This window comes from Carettochelys insculpta, chromosome 1 (assembly GCF_033958435.1).
Source record: "Carettochelys insculpta isolate YL-2023 chromosome 1, ASM3395843v1, whole genome shotgun sequence".
In the NCBI taxonomy this organism is placed as follows: domain Eukaryota; kingdom Metazoa; phylum Chordata; order Testudines; family Carettochelyidae; genus Carettochelys; species Carettochelys insculpta.
In genome coordinates, this window is record NC_134137.1 from 122,576,637 (window position 1) to 122,603,182 (window position 26,546).

Sequence of the window (26,546 nt, forward strand, 5' to 3'; positions counted from 1 at the left end):
TGGATAAACTGTTATTCAGCTCTAATTTATCCCAAAATGTCTTCTAAGAGCCCAATAAGCACTGGAAGTGTTGGTAATGCTGCTGCATAACATTGACCTCACATGGCCCAGTAAATTTTCTCATTCAGCACCACTCAGGTCCCAGGAGTGTCGGACTAGAAAGAATCAACCAGTAATCTTAAAAAAACTTTAATTATAATATTAAGGAAAATAATCCATTTTCCCTCATCCCTAAACTGCTAAATTTTTATAGTAAAAAGATATAACGTGTTCAATGAAAAACAAAAGAAGTCACTCCAGAAATCATTATAGGAAATGAAATTTAAATATTATATTGTAAAATAAATCAGCATTAAAAACACCCCTGATTACTGTTTCATGGTTCATTAATACAAATCTCAAATAATACATGTCTGAAGATTACCTCGCTATCTGCAACTTTTTGACTCTCAATCAGTTCTCTCATTTTTTCTTAAATTCAGAATAAATTTCTACCCTAATTCCATTCTGTTCTTATCTCACCATATCCCTCATTAGAAGGCCTAATCCAAAGCGCATTAAAACCATTTGAAAGACTCTAATCAACTTCAATGGGCTTTTCATTACTACAGCTGCTCGAGGGCAATTGTTTTGCAGCAACTTTCAAGGTTTTAAAATTTCACAGCAGAGTTTTTCATCCCAGATCTCTCTGAATCAGGCAGACCAGGAACTTGAAGTTAGGTCTCCCATAACTGCAAGCAAATAATGTATACATCTTTTTCTTTTTTCACTCACCCCAGACCCTAACCTTCTGACAAAAATTTTGTCAAAATCAGCGTGTCTCCATAGTATATTTTCAATTTGATTTAACAACATATAAACAAAATTTCATTTAGTTGGAAATGTTCTGACCAGCTACTTCCTTTTACCCTTCCTGCCTTCCAGACCACTGTTTTCTCATTCACACTTACTCAGTCCATTTTCTACACTCCTTACTGTTATCAGTCCACCACTTACTCTCTCTTTTTCACTTTTCCTCTCCTGTTCCCAAGCATGAACCCTATATGCCATTACCACCACCAGTGCATAAGAATATAAATAAATAAAATAAAGTACAAACACCATGTACCAGACTCTTAAGACAGCAGGCACTGATCTGGATATGCAGATATGTACGTTAGGATGAAACTTTGCTCAAAACTACACTTGAGACATATATTAACATACACAACCTCATGTCATAAGAGGCACTCAATGCTGCAAATCTTCAAACGCAATTATGAGTTATTTCAAAATTCCAATGGATAATTTCTGAAGAAACAGTACGTATAAAGCAGACTGATAACCACTTAATGTTAAGGGGAGATGATTCAGTCGTTTGCAGAAAAGTTGCACCCACTCATTGTAGAAAAGTGTAACTATGCTTTCCTTGCATGGTGACAAGTATCAGAGAGGTAGCCGTGTTAGTCTGTATTAACGAGAACAACAAGAAGTCCTGTGGTACCTTATAGACTAACAGATATTTTGGAGCATAAGCTTTCGTGGGCAAATACCCACTTCATCAGATGCATGAGTCATCAGCAGGACCATGGATGTTGCTGGATCTTATCGATAATCCTCGTGGCTGGGAGGGGACCAGTGGCTGAGCTGATGGCAAGAGGGGCCAACAGCAGCCAGCAAGCCTCACCCAAAAAAGGTTGGCTGAGACTAGGAAGCCAGCACCCTGGCAAAAGAAAGCCATGGCTGGGGCTGCAAGGCCATTGCTGGGGAAGCCATAGCTGGTGCTGGAAAGCTGCAGCAGGGAAAAGCCACTGCTGAGGCTGGCAAGCAGGTGGTTCAGGCTTGGGAGCTGTTGTCCAGGGAAGCCACAGACTGGGGAAGCCTTGCTGGAGCCAGTGAGCCAGGGCTAGGGAATCCATGGCCAGGGCTGGCAGGCGGGCAACTGTGGCCGGGGAGCTGCATGGCCTGGGGAAGCCATGGCTGGGGGAGGCCAGGGAGATGTCAACCAGGAAGTCTTGGCCAGGAACTGAGAGTTGGCAGCCTGGAAGTCAGGAAGTTGCAGGCAACAGTTGGGAGGAGAGTCCAGTAGCACTGACCTCCTCACGTCCAGTAAAATCTCTGGCCCGGGACCACTCAGGTCCCAAGGGTTCTGGACCAGGGAGGTTCAACCTGTAATGTATCACAAAATTTAAATGAGTTGTCTCCAACCCTCCTTACTGATATGTAGAACAAAGTCACATGTGGTTACAATTAATTACTCTTTTAGAAATGAATAACATCGTTGTAACAGCTAAAGACTATACTTGAACCAGCTTTTTAAACAAATCTTTCTGAAAAGATGACCAAAACATCTAACAATATTACTTTACCTATACACATCAACCTTTCATCTGAGAATGTCAAAGCTCCTTAAAAAAAAAAAAAAAAAAAAAAGAGGAATATCTCCATTTTATACAGGGTGAAACTGGGGGTCTGAAAAATATGTTAATTGGCTCTCCTCAGATAGTGACTCTAAAATAAATTACTGTACCTCCTTCATAATTTGAAATTTTGCATGAACTTCCTCTTCAACACCTCTTATCTTAGTCAAAGCAGCTTCATGCCTGAAAAGCAATGATTCTCTTTCAGCTAAAAAGTGTTCTCGTTTCTGAAGTTGAAGAGCATATTCCTGCTGTGCTGAATTTTCTTGCTGTGTCAGAAATAATGGACAATTTTTAAAAAATTATAAAAAATACTTATACTGAAATACAGACATTTTGGGATTCCTTCACTTTTATGGAAATGGGTATACAGTACGGTCTCAACCTTCGCGAGGGTTCTGTGTTAAGAACCCTTGCAAATATGGCAGATTGCCCCGGAAATCAGTGGCTGCTTGCAAATAATTGAATTTGTGAACATTACGTCCGTAGATCTTGAGACCCTAGTGTAATCACATGCACTCCTACGCAGTGAACCACAAAATATGGTTCACAGATTATAAAGCACCTCTTTGGTGTACTGGGACACAATGCTGAAAGTCAACTAATTTCAGCACTTCAACATTGTGATCCAATTGATTTCTATCAGAGATTAGGTGGTTCGGCTTCTGAAAATCAGTCCACTCATAATAGGTACCCAGGAATTAGAAACTTAACCTTAGGCACCTAAATCTGAAATTTCTGGTTTATACTAGTTATTGTAATATTTTGCCTTTTATTTGATGATTTCATGCCCCCCCCAGCCGCTGTAGTCATAAGATGACAATGTCTCATAAGACAAGCTGCTACAGCCTCATGCAATACACTGGCTTATATAATGCTGTAGAATTGTGTGAAAAGCAGTTCATTTTAAAACCCCAAATTTAACAATATGTAATTGGTGGGGAAAGAACATTAAGAAGGAAAGTAGTATGTCACAGACGTAATACATCAGAAGTCTTTAAATATTCAGTAATCAGTGAGTTTCTGAGGAAAATAATCTGCTAATACTCTAAAGTCATTTTGCATTCCTACCTGCAATTTCTGATGTATGACATATAGCTCATCATAAATCTTGTCGATGTGAGATGGCATTACTTTCTGAGCACACAATACATGAGTTTCAGGTTTGTTCACAGTCTTCCTAACCAGACCACTACTGATATCAATGTCACTACATATTTCTGTGTTTGCAGCCAAATTGGATGGTAAGGTGACATCTGAGAAATAAAAACAACTCATTTTATAAAAAATTCTTCTTGTAATTTATATTAACATATATGATTACTAGTTATTATTACATAAAACCTAGAACAGAATTTAAATTTTTGTGACTGAACAGCACTGTATTAGGCACCAAAGTGAAAAGTTAGACTGAGTACCTTCTAAGGCAGGACAGGAACAGGATTATGAAATCTGAAAGATTTAGTCATGGACGACCACAAAGGTGGTGGATAGATGTATCAGTAGTTCCATTTTGAGGACTGCGGAGGTAGAATGGTCCAGCTGCTGCATCCATGATGGAGCAGTCCTATTTAGGATCTGCTCTGCTCACCTCACTTGGGAGGGAGCTAGAAAAGGTGCCCTAAACATACTCTACCTCAGCCCACTTGAGTGGGTAACAGTGACCAGCGGGTTCACCTCTATGCAGTTGAAATCAAACAGTAAACTTTGGAATGTTTGGACTCTAATGGACAAACTACACAGGAGGTGACCCAAGAGACACACGGCAATTATCGCCTATGAGTGGCGATGTTTCAACACTGATATACTTGTATTGGGAGAAAAGCTTAGACCAGAAGGACAGCTAACAGAAGAAGGTGGAGGGTACACTTCCTTCTGGAAAGGAATTAAAATGAATTCATAGAATAGGATTTGCCATCAAAAAATGAACTGACAAAGATCCTATCTGAAGTCCTTGTCTGCATCAATGAGTGCCTCATGACTCTCCACTTGAAGTTTGCCCAAAAACCAACAGGCAACTGTCATTAGTGCTTATGTGCCAACGCTAGATGCCAAAGATGACGTGAAGGAAAAGTTCTACACACAATAGGACACAATCCTGAAAGACATCCTCAAAGAGGACAAGATCATTCTCTTGGGGGATTTCAATACCATGGTTGGAAGAGATGTAGATCTCTGCCAGACTACCATATGGAAAGAAGGAGATGGCAACGGCAACTCTAATGGAGTACTCATCCTTACAAAATGAGTGGAACACAACCTCTTCTGCCAGAAAAATAAGCTTAAGACCTCATAGCAACATCCTTAATCGAAACACTGGCATCTTCTAAACTATGTCATCATCTGTGCTCAGGGTTGGTGTGATGTCCTTCTCATATGTGCAATGACTAGTGCTGATGACTGCCAGATCAATCACTGTCTTATTCAATCCACAACAGTGATTAGGACTGTCACCAAATGGAGAAGTCACAGGAAACAGATCCAATGAAAGATCAATGTACAAGGCTTGAGGGACCCCATCAGACAAAGTGACTTCCAGATAGCACTTCAAAGGAAGCTGACATCATTACACCTGAAGATGTGGAAGAACACTCATGTCAAACGAAAAATGCCATCATTTTAGCTTATGGAGAAACCACTGGCTACCCATCTAAGCAGCATCAGGACTAGTCTGATGAGAACGATGTGGAAATTGAACACCTGAATGAAGCAAAAAGGAAAGTTGTTAGGGCCTGGTAAAGCAATATCGACTGCACAACAAAGAGAGAACGTGTGTCAAGGCCAAGGCATAAGTGTAACATAAAACACGGACTCTGAAAAAACAGCAGTGGACCGAGAAGCATGAGAACATCAGCATCTCACAGACATCAATGATGCAAGACTTTTCTTCAATGCTACCAAAGATTTTTATAGACCAAGAAACCATGGAATCGATCCCAAGATCAAAGGATAGTACCTTGAAAGACAAGGAAGCCATTGCTTCATGCTGGAGGGAGCACTATAATGAACTCCCTTTACCATGGTCCTAGAATCCCTTGACCAACCACCTAGGGAAGATTCTGCAACACTTGCTACCCTGAGTAAGGTCCAAGCTGCCATCAAAGTGATTAAGTGCAACAAGGCAACTGGACTAGATGGAATCCCTGATGAAGTCTTCAAAGAAGGTGGGCCACAGCTCCACAATCAACTTCCCCTCCTGATTCTCAAGATCTGGAATAGAGAGCAGATGCCACCAGATTTCAGAGACACATTGATCCTCTTCAAAAAGGATGACAAGTTGGACTGTGGAAACTATTGTTGCATCTCCCTCCTCGCAATGGCAGGGATAATCTTAGGTTGAATCCTTGCAAAACAACTCCTGACACTCTCAGAAGAAATTCTCCCAGAATGCCAGTGTGCTTCCAAACATTCTGAGGAAGAGCAGGCACTGGGATTCACTTCCCAGCAACTGCAAGAAAAATGTTGTGAACAAAACCAAGCCTTATACACGAATTTCGTCACCCTAACCAAAGCAGTCAACTCAGTCAATCATAGCGCCCTGTGGACCATCCTCTCAAAATCGGCTGCCCCAAAAAATTCATTAGCATCTTGAGACTGCTTCATGACAACATGACTGCCAAAGTATCCCAAAGAGACCCCTTTGAGGTCAAAACAGGAGTCAAGCAAGGCTGCATCATTGTCCCATCACTGTTCTGCATCTCCATCGCCATGACCCTTCATCTCATTGATGGCAAGTTTCCAGATGGTGTGAAGATTCAAAAGCTTCCCCTTCATTCTATAGACAGTCTCAGGAGACTGAAGGCTAAACGCAAGACGTCCATGACCTCAATTATGGAGCTCCAGTACATGGATAACAGCATGATTGCTGCTCTTTTTCTGCAGCCCTTCAGATCATCTTAAGAGCCTTTGCTGAATCATACGAGAATCTCAGCCTTACGCTGAACATCAAAAGACCAAGCTGCTCACTGTCTCATGTACCTTCTATTGAAGTCAATGGAGAACTGCTGGAAAATGTGGAGCACTTCTCATACCTTGGAAGTCATCTTTCCACTAAAGTCAACACTGATGTGGAAATTCAGCATCCTCTGAGCCATGCAACCCTGCTTTCACCCACCTGACAAAGGATCTTCGAGAACTGGGACATCTATCCCAACACAAAACTCTTTGAATACTGAGTGGTGGTTGTTTCAACACTACTGTATTTGACCATTTGAAGGCACTTGAACGATATCATCAATGCTGTCTCAGGAGAATTCTAAATATCTCTTGGGGGGAGAGGCGCACAAACACTAATGTCCTGGAAGAGTCAATCATTCAACAACTTCATTGGACTGGACACGTGGTTCGAATGTCTGATCAGCGCCTCCAAAAACAGATTATTTTTTTCCAAACTGGAGGAAGGACAGAGGAGCACTGGGGGCCACAGGATGTGATATAAAGACATGCTGAAATCACATATGAAAAAGGGCAGCATCAGCAGTCGACACTTGGAAGAACCTTGCCCGAGACCATTTCAAGAGGAGAACAGTAACCTGTGAAAGGGTGTCGCAAACAGTGCAGGCGAGGAGAGGCAGAGAAGAAGAAAAGAGCATTAAGAACTGCCCCTTGTCCCTCTAACAGCTACTAACACCTGCCCCTTCTGTGATAAGACTGCGGCTCCAGAATCATGCTGATCAGCCATCAGCAGATTCACAAAAGGGAAGGTGAATGAAGAGATTCTATTCTTTATCAATATGAAAAAGCAGTAAAGTAGCACTTTAAAGACTAACAAAATAATTTATTAGGTGAGCTTTTGTGGGACAGACCCACTTCTTCAGACCATAGCCAAACCAGAACAGACTCAATATTTAAGCCATAGAGAACCAAAAATAGTAAATCAAGGTTGACAAATCAGAAAAAAAAATTATCAAGGTGAACAAATCAGAGAGCGGGGGGGGGGCGGGGAAGGGGACAGAGTCAAGAATTAGATTAAGCCTAGTATGCAAAAGAGCCCCTCCAATATCCCAGAAAATTTGCATCCCGGTTCAAACCACGTGTTAATGTGTCGAATTTGAATATGAAAGAGTTCAGCAGTCTCTTTTCAAAGCAGTGTGAAAATTCTTCTTCAATAAGACGCAAACTCTTAAGTCATTAACAGAATGGCCCACTCCATTAAAATGTAGACTAGCTGGTTTGTGAATCAGGAGTGTTTTGATGTCTGTTTTGTGCCCATTAACTCTTTGCCTGAGAAAGTTTGAAGTCCATCCAATATACAAAGCATCTCGGCATTGTTGGCACATGATGGCATATATGATGTTAGCTGAGGAACACGAGAATGTGCCCATCATTCTGTGACTAACCTGGCTAGGTCCAGTAATGGTATCTCCAGTATAGATACGTGGACAAAGCTGGCAGCAGGCTTTGTTGCAAGGAAAAGTCCCAGGACTGTTGTTCCTGCAGTACAGACTGTGACTGTTGGTGAGAATCCTCATAAGGTTGGGAAGTTGTCTGTAGGAGAGAAAAGGCCTGTCACCTAGGGCCTTCTGGACTGTGGCATCCTGATTAAGGTTAGGCTGTAGGTCTTTAATAATGTGTTGCAGTGGTTTGAGTTCGGGGCTGTAGGTAATGACCAGTGGCGTTCTGTTCTTGGCTTTTTTGGGCCTATCTTGGAGTAGTTGGTCTCTGGGTATTCGTCTGGCCCTGCTGATTTGTTTTTTTTATTTCTCCTGGGGTAATTCAGGTTTGTGAATATTTGGTAAAGATCTTGTAGTTTTTGGTCTCTGTCAGTAGGATCAGAGCAAATGCGATTGTACCTAAAGGTCTGACTGTAAACAATGGACCTAGTTATGCATGCAGGATGGAAGCTAGAAGCATTTAGGTAAGTATAGTGATCCGTGGGTTTCCGGTAGAGTGTGGTACCGATTAGGCCATCCTTCATTTGTACTGTAGTGCCTAGGATAGTGTACTGTAGTGTAGGCTATACAGCTGCTGGAGCTGTGGAGACATAAGGAGAGAGAAATGGGCCATTAGTTCCAGTGAGAGGCCCCCTGAACTCCCCCCACCTCATCCTGGCGGTCCTGCAGGGACTGCATCCGGGATCCCCCATCTGGGTTGCTGGAGCACTGGCTCTCCCCTGCCTCCCTCAGTCCCTCTGCGGCCTGGTGGCCTGTGGTATTGTCCGGGCCTCATGGTGCTGAGTGCCACACGTCATCCCTGTGAGGCCAGGTTGGTGGTGCCGTCTGGCCCGCCCGTGCCGTGGGGCTGATGTCCCCGTGGGTGAGCTGTAGATACCCTGGGGCGGGATTGTGCGTCCCCTCCCTTGGCACCGTGGCCACCCGCATGCACGGTACATACCCATGGGTCCCTCCAGGAGCTTTGGCAAGGCGCAATCTGAGGGGGCTAGGCTGTATGCATCGTCATCGCTGGTGTCCGGGATCCGTGGTGGCCGCCTGCCGGTGGCTGGAGATCTCGGGCGTTGTCCTCTCCAGCTCTGTTGGGAGGTCTGCCTTGTCCAGATACACGGCCGGAGGTCCCGCCTCCTTGGTCCCAAGGAGGCAGTCGAGATCTTTAAAGTAGGGGCAGTTGGAGGGTGCTGCCCCGACTGCCCGGCCATGTCCCGAGCCCAACAGTAGGCCTGCTGGAGCTCCTTCACTTTGGACCTCACCTGGTCTGGGGTCCGGGTGGGGTGACCCCGGCTGGCGAGGCCCTTGGTGAGATGCTCGAACACAGGTGCATTTCGGTACTGGACCCCCGTCTGCTGCAGACGTCCTCATCTGCCCAGAGGGGGAGGAGGTCCTGCAGCTCGGCGTCAGTTCAGGAGGGGGCCTGGCTTCCCTCCTGGGAGGGCACCCCAGTGTCCTTGGGAGGCCCCTGGGGCGGGCAGGGGTCGGGGCGCTGGCCCTGGTGCCAGGGAGGCCGGTAGGCGGGCTGGAGCGTTGCCCTTTCTGGATGGATGTGCAGCAGCATGGGCTCCCTGCTGCCTGCATGCTCCCAGCTTCCTGCCTGAGGGCTTCCGGGAGCCTGCATCCTGAAATGCAGCCAGATGCTGGAGTACAGAGCTCTGCTTGTGCTGTGACTGGCGCCGCTGCCTGCCAGCTGATCATGGCCACAGAGGACCTGCTCTTTCAAAAGAGCGAGCCATGAAGCATCTACACTTGTTCTCTTTCGAAAGAGGGTGCTTTTCCCATCCTGGGAACAGACGACCGACTTCAAAAAGAATGGGGAAGTTCTTTCGAAATTAATTTCAAAAGAGCGCCACATCAGTATAGACGCTCCGCGACTTCTTTCGAAAGAACTCGGTCTTCTGATCCTAATTTCGAATGTACTTGCTAGTGCAGACGCACCCCAAGAGACATCACTAGAAGACCTGCACACAGATTGAAGGCACGACATTGCTATTAGGCACTATCTATTTCTCAGTGTTCTGGCTGGTTCTTTCGGTGGTGTGGGGTGACAAGAAGGAATATTATGAGAGGGGTTTTTTATGAGAAAGTCAACTAATGCCCTTGGAACACTTATTTAATCTGACCACCTATTCTTAACATTGAAAATGCTTCATTTTATACAATTGGAAGTACGACGTTAATATGGCTGGCTTTCTCCTTTACCTCTATTTCTTGCACTATAATGTGTAATAATCAGAACTGCTTGCACGAAACTTAAAAAGATCAATTTTTATTTTAGAAAAGAATGTGTCTTGTTTATTTATAAATAAAATTACAAGTAGCTCTACTAAAACCACATCTCAAAATTAAAATCCAGTTTACTCAATTATAGGTTTTAGTAACTGGATTATGAACACGAGTCAGCTGAAACTTTGAACTACACTTTTATTTTTTATGCAAAAAAGTCAAAAGTTGTATTGAATTTATATTTTCTGATTACCTGTTTCTGTACATGCATACATTCCTGTATTTTGAATTGTATTAGTTGCAGGTCCATCTATAATAACCTCTTCCTCCAGTTCTAGCTGACTTGAACCACAGAGTGAATCCAGCTCATCATCAAAGCTAAAAAATACACATGGTTGGATAGATGACACTAATCTGAAATAATTCAGTATCATTCTAAAACGTTATGCATGAAATCTGAAGATCTGTACACATATACAAATGCTTCTCACTCCAGCATATTTACATTTGACAGAAAGCAAAGAGACAACACTAAGGCTGTGTCAACATTACAAAAATAATTTCGAAGTAGACAGCATCTATACACATCCTACTTTGAAGTTTAACTTCGAAGTAGGGCACTACTCCATTCCCAGGAACGGAATAAGGACTTCGAAGTAAAGGAAAATGTGTGTAGGCTCTGTGCTGGCTACTTCCTAGTGTAGATGCATCCTAAGTAATTTGCGAAGTATTTTGAGATCTCTTCAGAATGAAAAGCACTTATAAAATAAGATATTAACTACAGTTAAACACTGACATCAATCACTTAAAGAAACATGGCACAAAATCTCATTTTATAAATAAATTCTTACTTGCATGCAACAACTAAACCATTTTAAAGCAGATCAAAGCACGACTTTTCTTTTTTAAATCCAAAAAGGATATCCAGAGAAGAAAATAAAAAGTGTGAAATATGTTCTCCCTCAGCTTAGTGCACTGGGGCATTGAGAACACATCTCTGGAGTCTTCTAAAAGCAACCTCTTTCTAAATAAATTTACAAATATCCTCTCAAGTCTGGTTATTTCCCTTCCTCCTCACTTGTTTACTCCCTTATACAGCTTAATCCCTGCATCCCACTAGATGAGCCATTCACATATAGTTATCTCAAGTAAGGGGTGAGCTTCCTTATCCAAAATGATGATTTACATTATTGCAGGAGTCAGACAGAAGCTGATCCTTACTGACCATGAAAGCATGAGTATACAAAAACTACAAAAGCTATTCCTTGCACCTGACAGTTTGATAATTCTGGAGTGGTCAATAAAAGAGTGGCAGCCTACCAGGGTTAGTTCTTGGTGGGCCGCTGCTGCTATATTCACCTGCAGCTCCACATGTACCAGCAGACTGCAGAGCTTGGAATACGGTTTGCAGCCCGAGAGTGGTAGGAAGCTGCTTGGACTGGGACCCTGTTTCCTACCATTCCCAATTGCCCAATACTTGCAGAGGCGCAGGTAAATATAGAGGTGGGGGCCTATCAAGGACTGTTGCTGGTGGACTGGATCTGACCGATGGCCCAGTATTTGCCCAACCCTCTGCTACTGGATGGATTAAACTGAAAGGCCTACATAATCTATTAAAGGTTATTTTATGATTTTATTGGGATTTGGGGTTATGAGAGGAAGAAAAAGAGGCATGAAGACAGATAACAGAAAGATGGTACAGCTCTTACCAATCCATGTTTTTGAAACTCTTGAACAAGTCATTAAAAGGTTTGTTACAGTGCTTTCCTCTACTGTGGGTATTTTTTGATTGTGAAGAATTTATGGACAAAGGCATAATTGTATTACTTGATGAACTATCCAAATCACCTATAAAATAATTCAAATATTAAAATTTCATTTTACTGTTGAAAAGTACAAGTTAAGAAAACCCAAGATGATTTAATTAAAGGAGTTTGTCCCGTTAGGGTAACTGCTTAGAAGAACAAAATCCTGAATTGTAACATATTAGAACAAGATCTTATAAGTAAGGAATTAAAATTTGAGAAATACAAAATCTCAGCTAAATTTATTTTATAGTACTTAAAAACTGAAGTTTCATAGCTGCTAAGGCTAATTAAGTCCTAAAAACTTCTAATAAAATTAAACTTGAAGTAAAGTTATGTATAAGCTCAAAAACTTGTTGCTCTCACCAAAAGAAATTAATCCAGTAAGAGATTCTCTCAACCACTTGTGTCTAAAACAAGTATGTCAATTTTACAGAATACACTTCTTATACGTTGAGAATCTTTTTAAAAGCTTTGTTCTGTTACTAAAAACATCTTAGAAATCTCAACTGTTTTCATACCAGATCTATCTTCCTGTAGTTTTACAATGTGCATTCCTATGCTAACTGTTCTGCAAATTTAAAATTTGACAGCACAGTCTCATTTATTTATATTTCATTGCATCAGCATGGCAAGGTGCAGTCTCTAGAACACTACATGCATGCTAACCATTAAGATCATGACTGTACATTTACAAATGAATTAAGTAAATCTCTGATTGTAGAACTTAAAACGTTTTAAAAAAATTGTTTCCCATTTTAACATTATATTTTATCATTTTCATCACACAATGCTTAACTGTGTCCCCTCCAGACAGCAATCCTGGGCACCTGCAAGTACCCTATATACATCTTGGATATAAAAGCAACATATTGATACATAAGAATGTAGTCAATACCACCCACCTCAAAGAGTTTCCCACAAACCAATGCCCTAAAAACAAAACACATACTCTATCCCATACAATCCAATTGATAAGAGTCAGTCTCATATATGAGCCAGTAATAACTGAATGCTTCTCTCTGATACACCCCAATAAGAGCCAATCCTCCCCTCCTCAACTATATGCCGTAAGACTGTTACACAATAACCTGGAGAAGGCTGTGCACGTGGCTGATTTTCATTCTATGGATTAAAGTAAGACTCCAGTGCAGCACTGGGACCATTTATATTCAACCTTGCCCTTTCCCAAAAGATTATTGGTACTAGTGTTCTCTGTTAATGCCCAGCTAGCAGAGCTTTTTAGACACTGTGGGAGCAATATTCTTTTTAAGCCACACCTTCCTTACCAGCTGCCCTTTATCTCACAGGAAAACTATATAAGCATTAGAAATTTCTCTCTTGTCAGTTCACCCAAACCTACAACGCCAGGAGATTTTCTCGAGACTACTCTGGTAGATTTCCAGGCTGGTGCCAAAGAGTTTCACAAACACGAACATAGAAATGTCTGTCTACTCAGAATGCACTTAGGTCTCGTCTACATTACCAAGTTATATCAATAAAATTTATACTGACACTCAAAAGTCAACAAAAATCACCAGAGGCTGTCCACAAATCATGTGCACATTGGGAGTTCCAACACTGTGACAGCGCAGTCAGTGGGAAGAAGAAACTGATGACTGCACATCTTAGGATTCTTATTTTTCCCACAGCCTCCCCTCGGCTGGAATGACATCATGAGTAGCTCAGTGAGCGCTCTATGCTGAGGAATAAGCTGTACAGCAGTCTGTACATCCCCCTATGTTCCTACGGCAGGGCAGAAAAGGAGTATTCCAATGATTTGCAGCTTGTTCCCCAAAAAGAACAGCACACTCAGCTGTCAGATACTATTACGGGTTTTGAGGGTGGAGGGGTACGTGTTTGAAGGGCAGGAGAGATCAAACACTGAGGAGAACTGATCAGGGCAGGCATTGTGGGAGATTGGCAGAAAGACAAACAAAAATCAGTGTCTAAACTAGCAGTTTGTTGACAACAAAGGGAAGGGAAAAGAAAAGAAAAACATCTCTCTTGTAGGTGTAGAAGGTTTTGGTCACCAAAACTGGGTGTTCACAACAGAAGTCACATTGCAATGTTATCCTCTCACTTTTGCCACCAATACACAGTTTTTGACGCTAAAACTTGGTAGAATAGACAAGGCCTAAGAGAGAACATAAAACTACTCCCACAAGGCACAGAAATTCTTATGATAAATTTAGACAATAGTGAATTTGAATATTTGCCCTTTTTAACAAAGGGATCCAAAACATCATTGTTGCTGTATTACCTGTGTATGTTAGGCAGCGTCCTTTTTTACATTTGGTCTGTAATGAACAAGAAAGACAATCCTAAGAGAAAACAGAAAAAAGTTACCACTATTTTAATTCCATTATCACGTATACTACAAACGTATGTTTGTAATTTATAATGCCTTTATTAAGAAGCTGTTAAAAGATGTGTGCTTTGAGAAGATGATTTTTCCCCAAGTTAATAAATAAGTAATCCTCACACATCCATAAGCGAACAGCCTACAAACTAATCAAACTATTTCCTCATGCTCTAAGAATGAAAGATTATTATTTTAAAAACCTGAGGGACCCTCGGAAATCTTAGTGACACAGACCATTCAAGTAAATAGGAATAAGTAAATTAGAAATAAAAACGGCTCCATACAGTCCCGCATTTCAGCTCATCACTACAATCTTTCCTACCTTACATCTTGCCATGAACCTATAAGCATACACTTTAAAAAATTACATTAAAGTAACACTAGATTTCAAATCCAAGCACTTAAATGTCAAGAAATGCCAGATTTTAGGTAGCTCCTGCAACCTTCTGTCTGCCCTACTGCGCATCCAGTCTGTGCTCTTGTGGAAAAAAATAGTATGTGATCATTTTAATCAAAGACAGTACATAACTAAAAATATAATTCCGGCATGGATTCTGTGGCTTTCTATGACCTCTGTATTTTCTTCTGGGGTAGAGCTGAAGCAGCTGCCAGCACCAGGGCCACCAGAAAAGCAATCCCAGTCCCACTTTAGCAGCTGCAGGGATTGGGTTAGCCATTCCTTCCCAACACAGCTGGACAGCTGCAATTCCTAGCAGTGCTCTGTGCTCCATCCTCACCAGAGCAGTTTTAATAAAAGTCAAGGACAAGTTGTGGGCCTCAGTTAATTTTTGTTTATTGTCCAGGAGCTGTCTCTTTTACTAAAAATACCTGTGAAAGATTCTTAACCTTAGTCATAACAAATATGCAAAAAAGGGCAGAACTAAGGTTTCACAATAAATTCTATAGCTAGCATCTTCCATACTCAACAGCATTCTTTTAGTTTTTGCATATAATCACCTATGTTATTTTTAAGGAAAAAAGTTTTAAGAAACTTTTTTCATGTGCAACTAACATTTCTATCCTTCCTAACAGGAATCAATAGAAATTGAAATCTAAACTGCCAATGTTACAGGACAAATTGTGACTACTTGAGCTACAGAACTACATCACCAGGCAGTGGAAGGTGGTTATCCCAGAGGTGAGCCAAACTGCTTTATCCTCAGCTAGGAGTTGAAAGGACTCCAGGAGCATGCAGTGCCCAAGGGGTTGAGGAAGGAGACTAGGAAGATCGATCCAGGTAGGTTTATGACGTGAGGAAATCCTGCCTGACTACGGCCCCCATTTGATGCTCAGAGAGCAGAATGAGTCCTGGGTCCATCCATTTGTCCCTTATCTGGAGAGCCCTCCTCTCTAGTTGCCCCATTTACTCTGGCTGCTCCCAGCTAACAAGCTGTTGCTCCTTTTGCAAAATCCTGCTCCTAAAATATGTCCTTAGTTACACTGCCAACATTTGTTTAGGCATTCAAATGAGAGAAGGAATATGTCAATATTTAATAGTTCATATCTTGGCAAAAACTGAACTCATTTTATCGGACAAAGAAAATGTAAAAGGGTAGCCTGAAGTCATTTTCTCTGTCAAAATATCAAAGGCTTTTGGCAAACAATAAATATGTGCAAGTTCTTCAAACAGAAAGTCCCAAAAAGGGAAAACGTTAAGCATTCTTAATATATAGGGATCATTAGCAGCTTTATGTATGTATGTATGTGCAGTATGTATGACTACCTACCCTGTGGGTGGGTGGCATATGTGTGTGCTCGATGCAAGGAGCTCCTGGCCCTCAGAGACCGAGTGCGTGCTTTGGAGGCCAGGGTGGCTGAACTGGAGGAGCTAAGGAAGGCAGAGGTGTTTGTTGATGAGACTTTCCGGGACATAATAGGGCTGTCCCACCTCCAATCTGACAGTCCTGATGCTGTTACGGAGGATGAAAGGCTCAGGGAAGGAGAGCAGTCAATGGGAGCAGAGGGAAACCATCCCATAGTTGGGACCCTCCTTCCAGAGGGTGCTATTGTATCCTCTCGTGCTGAGGATACTTCTCCGGGGGAGGGAGCACCAGCTGTTAGGAAGAAGCAGGTTTTAGTAGTGGGGGATTCGATCATTAGAAATATAGATAGTTGGATTTGTGATGACCGGGAGAACCGTATGGTGACTTGCCTGCCTGGTGCGAAGGTTGCAGATCTCTCGAGGCATCTAGACAGACTTATGGGCAGTGCTGGGGAGGAGCCGGTCGTCGTGGTACATGTTGGTACCAATGACATAGGGAAGGGTAGAAGAGATGTTCTGGAGGCCAAATTTAGGTTACTAGGAAAGAGACTGAAATCCAGAACATCTATGGTGGCATTCTCTGAAATGCTTCCAGTTCCACGCGCAGGGCCAGATAGACAGGCAGAACTTCAGAGTCTCAATGCGTGGATGAGACGATGGTGTATGGAAGAGGGGTTTAGATTTATTAGGAACTGAGGACACTTTTGGGGTAGGGGGAGCCTATACAGGAATGATGGGCTCCACCTAAATCAAGGTGGATCCAGACTGCTGGCATTAAACATTAAAAAGGTCGTAGAGCAGTTTTTAAACTAAGAGGTGGGGGAAAGCCAACTGGTGCGGGGGAGCACCTGGATCGGACGGAGACTTCTCTTACACGAGGCTCCATAGATAGGGATTCCCTAGAAGTTAGTCAGATAGGGAACGTGGGAAATAATATATGGGCAAGATCAGATGTGAAACAATCGCATATAAAAAAATCCAACGCGTCTGTGAAAGGCGGACATATAAATAGTGGTAGTTTTTTAACGTGCTTTTACACAAATGCTAGGAGTCTGTCTAATAAGATGGGTGAACTGGAGTACCTCATATCAAAGGAGGAAGTTGACATAATAGGCATCTCAGAAACATGGTGGAATGAGGACAATCAGTGGGACACTATCATACCGGGATATAAATTATATCGGAAAGACAGAACAGGTCGTGCGGGTGGCGGAGTGGTACTATATGTGAAGGATAATATAGAATCAAATGAAGCAAAAATCCTAAAGGAATCAAAATGTTCCATAGAATCATTATGGATAACAATTCATTCCTCTAATATGAATATGGCATTAGGAATATATTACCGACCACCTAACCAGGACAGTGATAGTGATGCTGAAATGTTAAGGGAGATTAGAGAGGCTATCAAAATAAAAAGCACAGTAATAATAGGAGATTTCAATTATCCCCATATTGATTGGGTGCATGTCACCTCAGGACGGGATTCAGAGATTAAATTTCTTGATGCCTTACGTGACTGCTTCTTGGAGCAGCTAGTACAGGAACCCACAAGGGGAGAGTCAATTCTCGATCTAGTCTTGACTGGAACGCAGGATCTGGTCCAAGAGGTAACTGTTACTGGACCGCTTGGAAATAGTGACCACAATATAATAACTTTTAATATTCCTGTGTTGGGAAGAACACCGCAGCAGTCAAACACTCTGGCATTTAATTTCAAAAAGGGGAATTACACTAAAATGAGGAAGCTAGTTAAACAGAAACTAAAAGGTAGAGTAATTAAACTAAAATCCCTGGAAGCTGCATGGAAACTGTTTAAAGACACCATACTAGAGGCCCAACTTAAATGTATACCCCAAATAAAAAAACACAGTAAGAGACCTAACAAAGACCCACCATGGCTAAACAGCCATGTTAAAAAGGCAGTGAGAGAGAAAAGGGCAGCTTTTAAAAAGTGGAAGTCAAATCCTAGTGAGCAAAATAGAAAGGAACATAAACACTCCCAAATTAAGTGTCATAATGTAATAAGAAAAGCCAAAAAAGATTTTGAGGAACAGCTAGCCAAAAATTCAAAAAACGATAGTAAAATGTTTTTTAAATACATTAGAAGCAGGAAGCCCGCTAAAAAAGCAGTGGGGCCCTTGGACAATAAAGATATAAAAGGAGGGATCAAGGAAGACAGTGCCATTGCGGAGCGATTAAATTATTTCTTTGCTTCAGTCTTCACGGCTGAGGATGTTACAGAGGTTCCTAAATCTGAGCCAGCCTTTTTAGGTGACAAATCTGAGGAACTCACTCAGATTGAAGTGACATTAGAGGAGGTCTTGGAGTTAATTGATAAGCTGAATAGTAACAAGTCTCCAGGACCAGACGGCATTCACCCAAGGGTTCTGAAAGAACTCAAATGTGAAATTGCGGAGTTATTAACAGTGGTTTGTAACCTATCCTTTAAATCCACTTTGGTACCAAATGACTGGAAGACGGCCAATATAACGCCAATATTTAAAAAAGGCTCTAGAGGAGACCCTGGCAATTATAGACCGATAAGTTTAACATCAGTACCAGGCAAATTAGTAGAAACACTAGTAAAGAATAAAATTGCAAGGCACGTAGAAGAGCACGAATTGTTGGGCAAAAGTCAGCATGGTTTCTGCAGAAGGAAGTCGTGTCTAACTAATCTATTAGAATTCTTTGAAGGGGTTAATAATCATGCGGACAAGGGGCACCCAGTGGACATAATATACCTAGATTTCCAGAAAGCCTTTGACACAGTCCCACACCAAAGGCTTTTATGTAAATTAGGTGGTCATGGGATAGGAGGAAAGATCCTTTCATGGATCGGGAATTGGTTAAAAGACAGAAAACAAAGGGTGGGAATAAATGGTAAATTTTCACAATGGAGGAGGGTAACTAGTGGTGTTCCCCAGGGGTCAGTCCTGGGACCGATCCTGTTCAACTTGTTCATCAATGATCTAGAAAATGAGGTAAGCAGTGAGGTGGCAAAGTTTGCAGATGATACCAAGTTGTTCAGGACAGTCAAAACCAAAACAGATTGTGAAGAACTACAAAAAGAACTCAGCAAACTGAGTGATTGGGCAGCAAAATGGCAAATGAAATTTAATGTGGGTAAGTGTAAGGTAATGCATGTTGGAAAAAATAACCCAAATTACACGTACTACATGATGGGGTCAAATTTAGCTACGACAGATCAGGAAAGGGATCTTGGAGTTATAGTGGATAGTTCTCTGAAGACATCCACGCAGTGTGCAGCGGCAGTTAGTAAGGCAAATAGGATGTTAGGAATTATTAAAAAAGGGATCAATAATAAGACAAAAGATATCATACTTCCCGTATATAAAAACTATGGTACGCCCACATCTTGAGTACTGCGTGCAGATGTGGTCTCCTCACCTCAAAAAAGATATATTGGCATTAGAAAAGGTTCAGAAAACAGCGACTAAGATGATGAGGGGCTTGGAACGGGTCCCATATAGGGAGAGGCTAGAGAGACTGGGACTTTTCAGTCTGGAAAAGAGGCGATTGAGGGGCAATATGATAGAGGTATATAAAATCATGAATGGTGTGGAGAAAGTGAATATAGAAAAATTATTTACCTTTTCCCATAATACAAGAACTAGGGGACACCAAATGAAATTGATGGGTAGTAGGTTCAAAACTAATAAAAGGAAATTTTTCTTCACACAGCGCACAGCCAACCTGTGGAACTCCTTGCCCAAGGAGGCTGTAAAGGCCAGGACTCTATTAAGGTTTAAAAAAGAGCTTGATAAATTTTTGCAGGTTAGGACCATAAATGGCTATTAGCCAGGGATAAAGTATGGTGCCCTAGCCTTCTGAACAAGGGCAGGAGATGGATGGCAGGAGATAAGTCACTTGATCATTGTCTTCTGTTCTCCTTCTCTGGGGCACCTGGCATTGGCCACCATCAGCAGATGGGATGCTGGGCTGGATGGACCTTTGGTCTGACCCAGTATGGCCATTCTTATGTTCTTTTCCTCACTGCTAAAATATGGCCCTAATTCAACAGCCACCCTCTTCACTGCCCCTTTATTGCCAGTTTAGAATTTTAGATATTGCCATCCTTTCTGTCAATTAGATTTTTAACCTCACAGGCATCTTCAGCTCTTCTCACTCTTGGCCTCAGGCTCTGTTCAGATTGTCACTTTCTTACACGTTATTCCTTTCTGTCCAGATAAGTAAAGTCCTCATCTCTTCATTACTGCAACTTGTGCCTTTGTGGCAGGACAATCATGTCTTTCCACCTCATCCTCGACCAATACAAACTGCAGCTGCTAAAATAGTATGTTACTGACTATTGCTATGGCTACACCATTGCTTCCAACCCCTTCAAGTCCCTATTCCATATCACATTCTAGCTTCTTATGCTAATTTTCAAGGCCCTTCATTATTCTGTTTTCTTATCCTTATCCACATTTTACAGCTTTCCTCATCCTTTCCCTTATTCAAGTGTCGGAGACGAAGTTGTATTAGTCTGTTTCAGCAAAAAGAACCAGGAGTCTGGTGGCACCTTAAAGACTAACACATTTTTTAGAGCATCAGCTTTCATGAGATACAAATCACTTCTTCAGAAGCTTGAAGTGAAAGAAAGAGATAGAAGTTTAACATCGGTGCGTTCACCCTGATTTAATTATCTAGTCAATCAACTAGCAGTCAGTTCTCATTTTACTGTCGTTAATACAGATTTGAGTATTTACTCAGTAAGTTCTTAGGCAGTATAATGTTAGGTACTATCAAGCACCCTCAACTAGACTAACACACACATGCTCCATGTCCTGCAGCCATTAGCGCTCATTCACTGCCCAACCTCTTGAGCAGATCCTGGTGCCCCATACACCCCTGCACACGCGATCATTTTACCCTGCTGCATAGGCAGAAGGAAAGAGAACACACGGAGGCGCACGTTTCAAAGGCCACCTCGTTTGACAATGCCGAGCCCAGAAGAGGAGATATCAAGTGTGACAAACCGACGCGGAGGGTCACCCCACCCTTCCACAGGAGGAATTCCCTCAAGGTGCCTGTCCCTCAACCCCCCCACCAGGAGCCTACTTCTGCACGGGCCAATGCCCAGCAGCAAGAGGGCAGCCATCGCGCTGTGTGCCAGGCTGAGGAGGAGTGCGGGGGGATTACAGCGAGTCGCACCCCTAGGCGCCAGGAGTCAGCCCAATGCCTCGTGCCCCACAGCGGACGAGGCGGGTGCACGGGGTGGGGGTGGGGGGCTGTTACACCCGGCCCAGCAGCCTTCGCACGGGGGGGTGGCGCGGGAGCCGGGCTCTTCGCAGCGGCCCGCGGGCCGGCCTCGATCTCCGACGCGCGCGGCCCCAGCGCCACTCACACCCACGGGCCCCCGGTCCCCTCGCAGGTAGCGACGCCTCAGACGCTCCACGGAACCGCTCAGCGCCGGGCTCGCCATGAGCCGCTCGTGCAGCCGCCGCCGCCGCCGCCGTCCCGCGCCAGTCAGTTGGAAGCCAGCTGGGGCGGCACTGAGCATGCGCTGACCAACGGAGGCCTCCGGCTGCTCGGTGACGCGACTGCTGACGCCACCGCCCGCGGATGAGAGCGAGGGCGGCGCGCGCCCCCCTGCTGGCTTTAGGTATTGTCAACTCTGCCGGGCCGGAGGGGCCGGGCGGCGTGGCAGAAGGGGGAGGGCGCGGGGGTGGAAGGCCGGGTGGAGGCGCAGCCGGACTGGAAGCCGCGCCGTGCTGCACAGTTTGCCCAGGCGGGATGGCCCACTCTAGATGCAGCATTACTGGCTACTCCTGGCACTCGATCATTAACCTGCCTGAACATTGGCCGGCGGGCGCTGCGCTACTTCACTAGCAATAGTCATTCAGAATATTAATAACTGCTGGGGGCCTCGGCAATCCCATGGCACTGTGTGCAGCGCGTGGCCGCAGCAGTTCTTCATCATACAGTAACGTTTGTTCTGTTTTCATTTTTCTCAATACACAAGTTTATTCTTTCGGGTCCAATGACATAAAGACCTGTTGATTCCTCAGCTTGATTTCAAATCTTCAGTTTCCTTCCATCTGATCATCTTGGCTAATAGCTCTTGATGGAACTATACTCCATGAACTGATCTAGATATGTGGATAACAACCTGTGTTGGGAAGCAGTATACCTTGCAAGAGTGTTAGCATCTGCCATGGGGCTCTGTGAGCAGAAGGAAGGGCACAGGAATGCTAGCAGCTGCTACTTTCTTCCCTGGTCTCTTAGTTTCTTACCTGTGCTGATGCTGACTGCTCATAGATGAGAAGCAGCAGCACCTTCTCTTTGCAGGCCCAGTGAGGCCTGCAGCCTGCTAGGACTCAGAAGAGTGAGTATCTGCAATAGTCCCTTCAGTTCCCTTGTCCAGGAGAGGATCTAGCCTGCTCTAACGCGTGGTAACTCCCTTAAGGTACAATGAAGGAGCATGTGTTTGTGAACCAAGTGGCCTGATGAAGAGCTCACCTCACACTGTACAAGAACTGTACACAAGAGGAACTTATTCACATTCCCATCATGTAAATCAGGGCTCAGCAGCCCCCTGGCATGGATGCCAAGAGTGGCACACTAGCGGATTTTCATCAGCATGCTAAGTGAGAGCTCAGCCTGATCCCTCTTCCCTCATGCAGCTGGGAGTTGCTCAAAGCCATGCAGCCTGTGGATTAATAAAAGACCAGCTACTGCTACCAACCACCACCTAAACAGGAAAATTCTGCATCTTAATTTATTTATTAATGAAGCTGTTGTAAGTAGGACTATTAGTGACTTTAAGAAGTATCACCGGCACTCAGACCATACATAGAGATTAAAAGGTCAAATTTTGTCACTCTGCCTTTGAAAGGTTTCTGACCCCGATGTAAATCATCCCACAGTGATCAGAATTTAGTCCCAGCACAAAGGATGAAAAGAGAGACAATCTCGTGCGTATTCACATTAGCATCTGCAGAGCAGATCTATTGGTTTTGTGGCCTGTGGAAATTAGTATACCCACTGCTAAGGGAAAAATCAAGATTTCAATTAAAAAATTAACCTATTAACCTCCTGGAAAAATGCAACAATCTATCTTCTCTCAAAAGCTAGCACCCAATGTAGATCATAACTCATCCATCTCTTAAACTTTCAATTTTAGGCTAAATAATTGCAAAAGTTGTGACAAAAATCTTAAAACAGGTCATCTGTCAGCATCCTAGATGCCTCGTCAGTGTACTTTGCTCTGGGATACAACAAGGGACAAAATTTAATGGAGCGAAGAGATCACCTTCCCCTGTCAATGGGTGGAAAATACAGCTCAGTTAGGCTATGTCTACACTAGCCCCAAACTTCGAAATGGCCACACAAATGGCCAGTTCGAAGTTTACTAATGAAGTGCTGAAATGCATATTCAGCGCTTCATTAGCATGCGGGCGGCCGCGGCACTTCAAAATTGACGCGCCTCACCGCCGTGCAGCTCGTCCCGACGGGACTCCTTTTCGAAAGGACACCGCCTACTTCGAAGTCCCCTTATTCCCATGAGCTGATGGGAATAAGGGGACTCCGAAGTAGGCGGGGTCCTTTTGAAAAGGAGCCCCGTCTGGACGAGCCACGCAGCAGTGAGGCGCATCAATTTCGAAGTGCCGCAGCCACCCGCATGCTAATGAAGTGCTGAATATGCATTTCAGCGCTTCATAAGTTAACTTTGAAATGGCCGTTTGCCTGGCCATTTCAAAGTTTGGGGCTAGTGTAGACATGGCCTTAATGTTTCTTGATTTCTGTGCAACTTTCAGCGTAAGAAACTACACTACACTGCTAGTCTGCTTATGTCACACAGCTAATGTAGATGATTCAGAACTGCCCTGCTTCCAGTCATTCCTTTCTTCCAACATCTCCTTTGATCAGTATCTTGGTTGTCAGTACACTGTTCTGCAGCCCCCAAGAGGCGCACCTCACAGAGATACACCCTATCCCCAGCAGCTGACCACTTTGTGTAGCATGTGGCACTGCAACAGACTGGGAGCCTGTGTGAGGGTTCAGATAGGTCACCATTCAGAAGCTGCTTCCCAGCCTGACCCTATATCTGGCACCCACCAGCCCTTGCAGCCCAATACCCTTACCCAGGTCAGAACCCATCCTTTATCCAAACCCTCTGCACTCCAGCCTCCACCCAGGCCCTAGGTCACAATCCCCTTCTGTATCCAAACCCTCTGCACTCCCCTCCTGCCCCCTTGCTCCAGTTCACCACCCCTTCTGCATCTAACTCCCAGACCCAAACTCCCTCCCAGATCCCGCATCTCCTACTACATCCCTACCCAAGGTCAGAATACTGTCCTGCATCCAAACACCCTCCCAGAATGTGCACTCTCTCCTGCTCCACAATCTCCTGCCCCTGGTCCCAACCCCCTCCTTCACCAAAACTATTCCAAAACCCACATCCTCTCCTTCAACCCAAACTGCTACCCCGAACTCCCTTCTGTATCCATCTGCCATCCCAGGCCCTGTACCCCATCCACTGATATGGTAGAAAGGTGTGTGGCTCCTGACCACTTACCAAATTATTAGAGTGCCTGCCCGCTCCATCAAAAATTATTGCCCAGTCCTGCTCAAGGCGGTCATCACCTCAATATTTAGCCTACCTGATCAGGTTCTCTTGTCATCAGCTTGCAGAAAGAACTTTACCCCTTCCTCACAGATGAGTATCCTCTCACAGCCATGGATTTGTCACCTCTAGCCAGGATTGCTATTACTCACCCTATCTGAGTTTGAAGGCTGTAGCAATGTGAAGGCTCCAAATTGTGCAAAATGTCACAGCTTACCTGTTTAACAGAAAGATATCCCAAAAATCTATCACTTCTGTTCCAATCCACCTGCTGATTCCCAGACTACTTCTGTGACCAGCTGAAAGCCATGAACCATGTACAGTGCTAGTTTTGTCGACAAAACTCTTTAGTGTATATGTAGTATAGGAGACCCAGAGATATATCACTGCGGTGAAAGGATGTCAGTGTAACAAACCTCATGATCAGTTGATCAGAGTATAACCATTTTTAGACTGTACTGCAAAACTCTCAACATGAACAAGAGTTTCTAAACATAATGAGATTAAACTTTTGAATGATTGCAAAAAGCGAACATGGAGGAGGACAAATGCATTCAGGTCAACATTTGCTTTTGAATTTGATAATTTGCACACGTTTTCTATTAGTTGTGCCAGTCATAATTTACTTCCCATTTACATTATTGTAGCCTTCACAGGTCTCAATTAGGATCTATTTTGGCAGGTACTGTGCTACCAGGTGCCTAGTGTTCATGTCTTTATGTAATTTTAAAAATAAAATGACGTGTAACAGTTCTGTGCTAACCTTCACTGTTTACTAGAATTGTAAATTAGTATATATTAAATGTATTGGGAAGATGCATACCATCATGAGAACTTTTTGGGAGGCTGTTTCTATGTCTGGGTTGGATTTGGGTTTCAATTAATATTAATCTACCAATCATTATGAGTACACCAAAACCCGAAAGCATGTGTTGCTCTTGATATCATCATCATCAACAACCATGGGCTTAGCTCCCCCGGTGTCCGATGCCTCCCTCACGATTTCCTTCCATCTTTCTCTGTCTACGGCATAGTGGTGAGTTCAGCTGATCAGCTTTGGGTTTATTAAAAAAGGAATTCCTCAGTGAAGCCTAAAATATTGAAATAGATTACTTGTGCTGGTTACAAAATTGCTTGTGTTATCATGTCCCACCTGTGATGCTTGTCTACAAACACCTTGCAGGACACAGGATCTGGCTAAAGCTTTGCAGAAAACTAAACTTCAACTGAGTTTGAGAAAGACCATCTATCTGAATTAAATGCAAATTAAAACATTCTCCAGCCAAATTGACTGCAAAAAACTTGCCATTGGAATCAGAAAGAGAATCCATCTTCAACCCTAACTAAACCAAAGATAAGCAAAGAGAATAATAAAAGTTGGGTTGAAGAAAATGTTAACTGTAGTATTTTCAATTCTTTACAGGGGTAGTCCCAGCCCCACTAGCATCAGAAGTACGCTATCAACATTTGTATTTGCAAGATGGTTGCTGGTAGTAGGGTTGCAGCAGTTTCCATGACTAGTACAAATAGGATTTTTCCCCCATATACTCCTATTGACTGGTAGAGAGAGACATCCTCTAACACAGTCCGTGGAATACTGATGTTCTGTGAACAACTTACAGAGCTGTCATGTCTGACACTTTTTTGATATCATACACTGATGGGATATATTTTGTTATTAAAACCAGATACAGTAGAACCCTGAGATGCACACTCAAGTTGAGTGAATTGGGTTAACATGACTCCGAGTGGCAGGGAGCTGGCACCTGGATGCCAGCTGCCCCCCACTCTAGGGAGCTGGAAAACTGACCAGTGCAGCAGCACCGGTTAGTTTCCTGACTCCTGTGAGTGGCAGGCAGCTGGGAACCAGGTGGCAGCTCCCAGCCCAGCTCACAGGAGCTGGGAAATTGACTAGTGGCTGCGTTGGTCAGCAGGAGTGGTAGCAGCCGAGAGCCTGACGAATGGCAGCCTGACTCTCCCCACTCCTATTGGGCAGAAAAGTCAGGCTACTG

The 26,546-nt window shown here is 43.5% G+C and overlaps 1 protein-coding gene across 8 annotated transcripts in view; it reads right to left on the reverse strand.

The window, feature by feature from the left end:
• CCDC138 (coiled-coil domain containing 138) overlaps positions 1-21,421 on the reverse strand; it is a 54,410-nt gene extending 32,989 nt beyond the window's left edge. The window contains exons 1-6 of one of the 8 annotated variants that reach the window (XM_074983242.1): positions 21,313-21,421; positions 14,078-14,138; positions 11,719-11,857; positions 10,263-10,387; positions 3,471-3,655; positions 2,510-2,668 (exon numbers count right to left, since the gene is read on the reverse strand). In XM_074983242.1, the coding sequence (XP_074839343.1) occupies positions 2,510-2,668; positions 3,471-3,655; positions 10,263-10,387; positions 11,719-11,857; positions 14,078-14,138; positions 21,313-21,390 (747 nt within the window). In that variant the 5' untranslated portion in view covers positions 21,391-21,421. Of the gene's footprint in view, positions 1-1,483; positions 2,090-2,509; positions 2,669-3,470; positions 3,656-10,262; positions 10,388-11,718; positions 11,858-14,077; positions 14,186-17,456; positions 17,769-21,312 lie in introns of those variants that run through there. The other 7 variants (XM_074983249.1, XM_074983248.1, XM_074983244.1 and 4 more) reach the window with 7 other exon arrangements.
• Between the last annotated feature and the right edge of the window lie 5,125 nt (positions 21,422-26,546).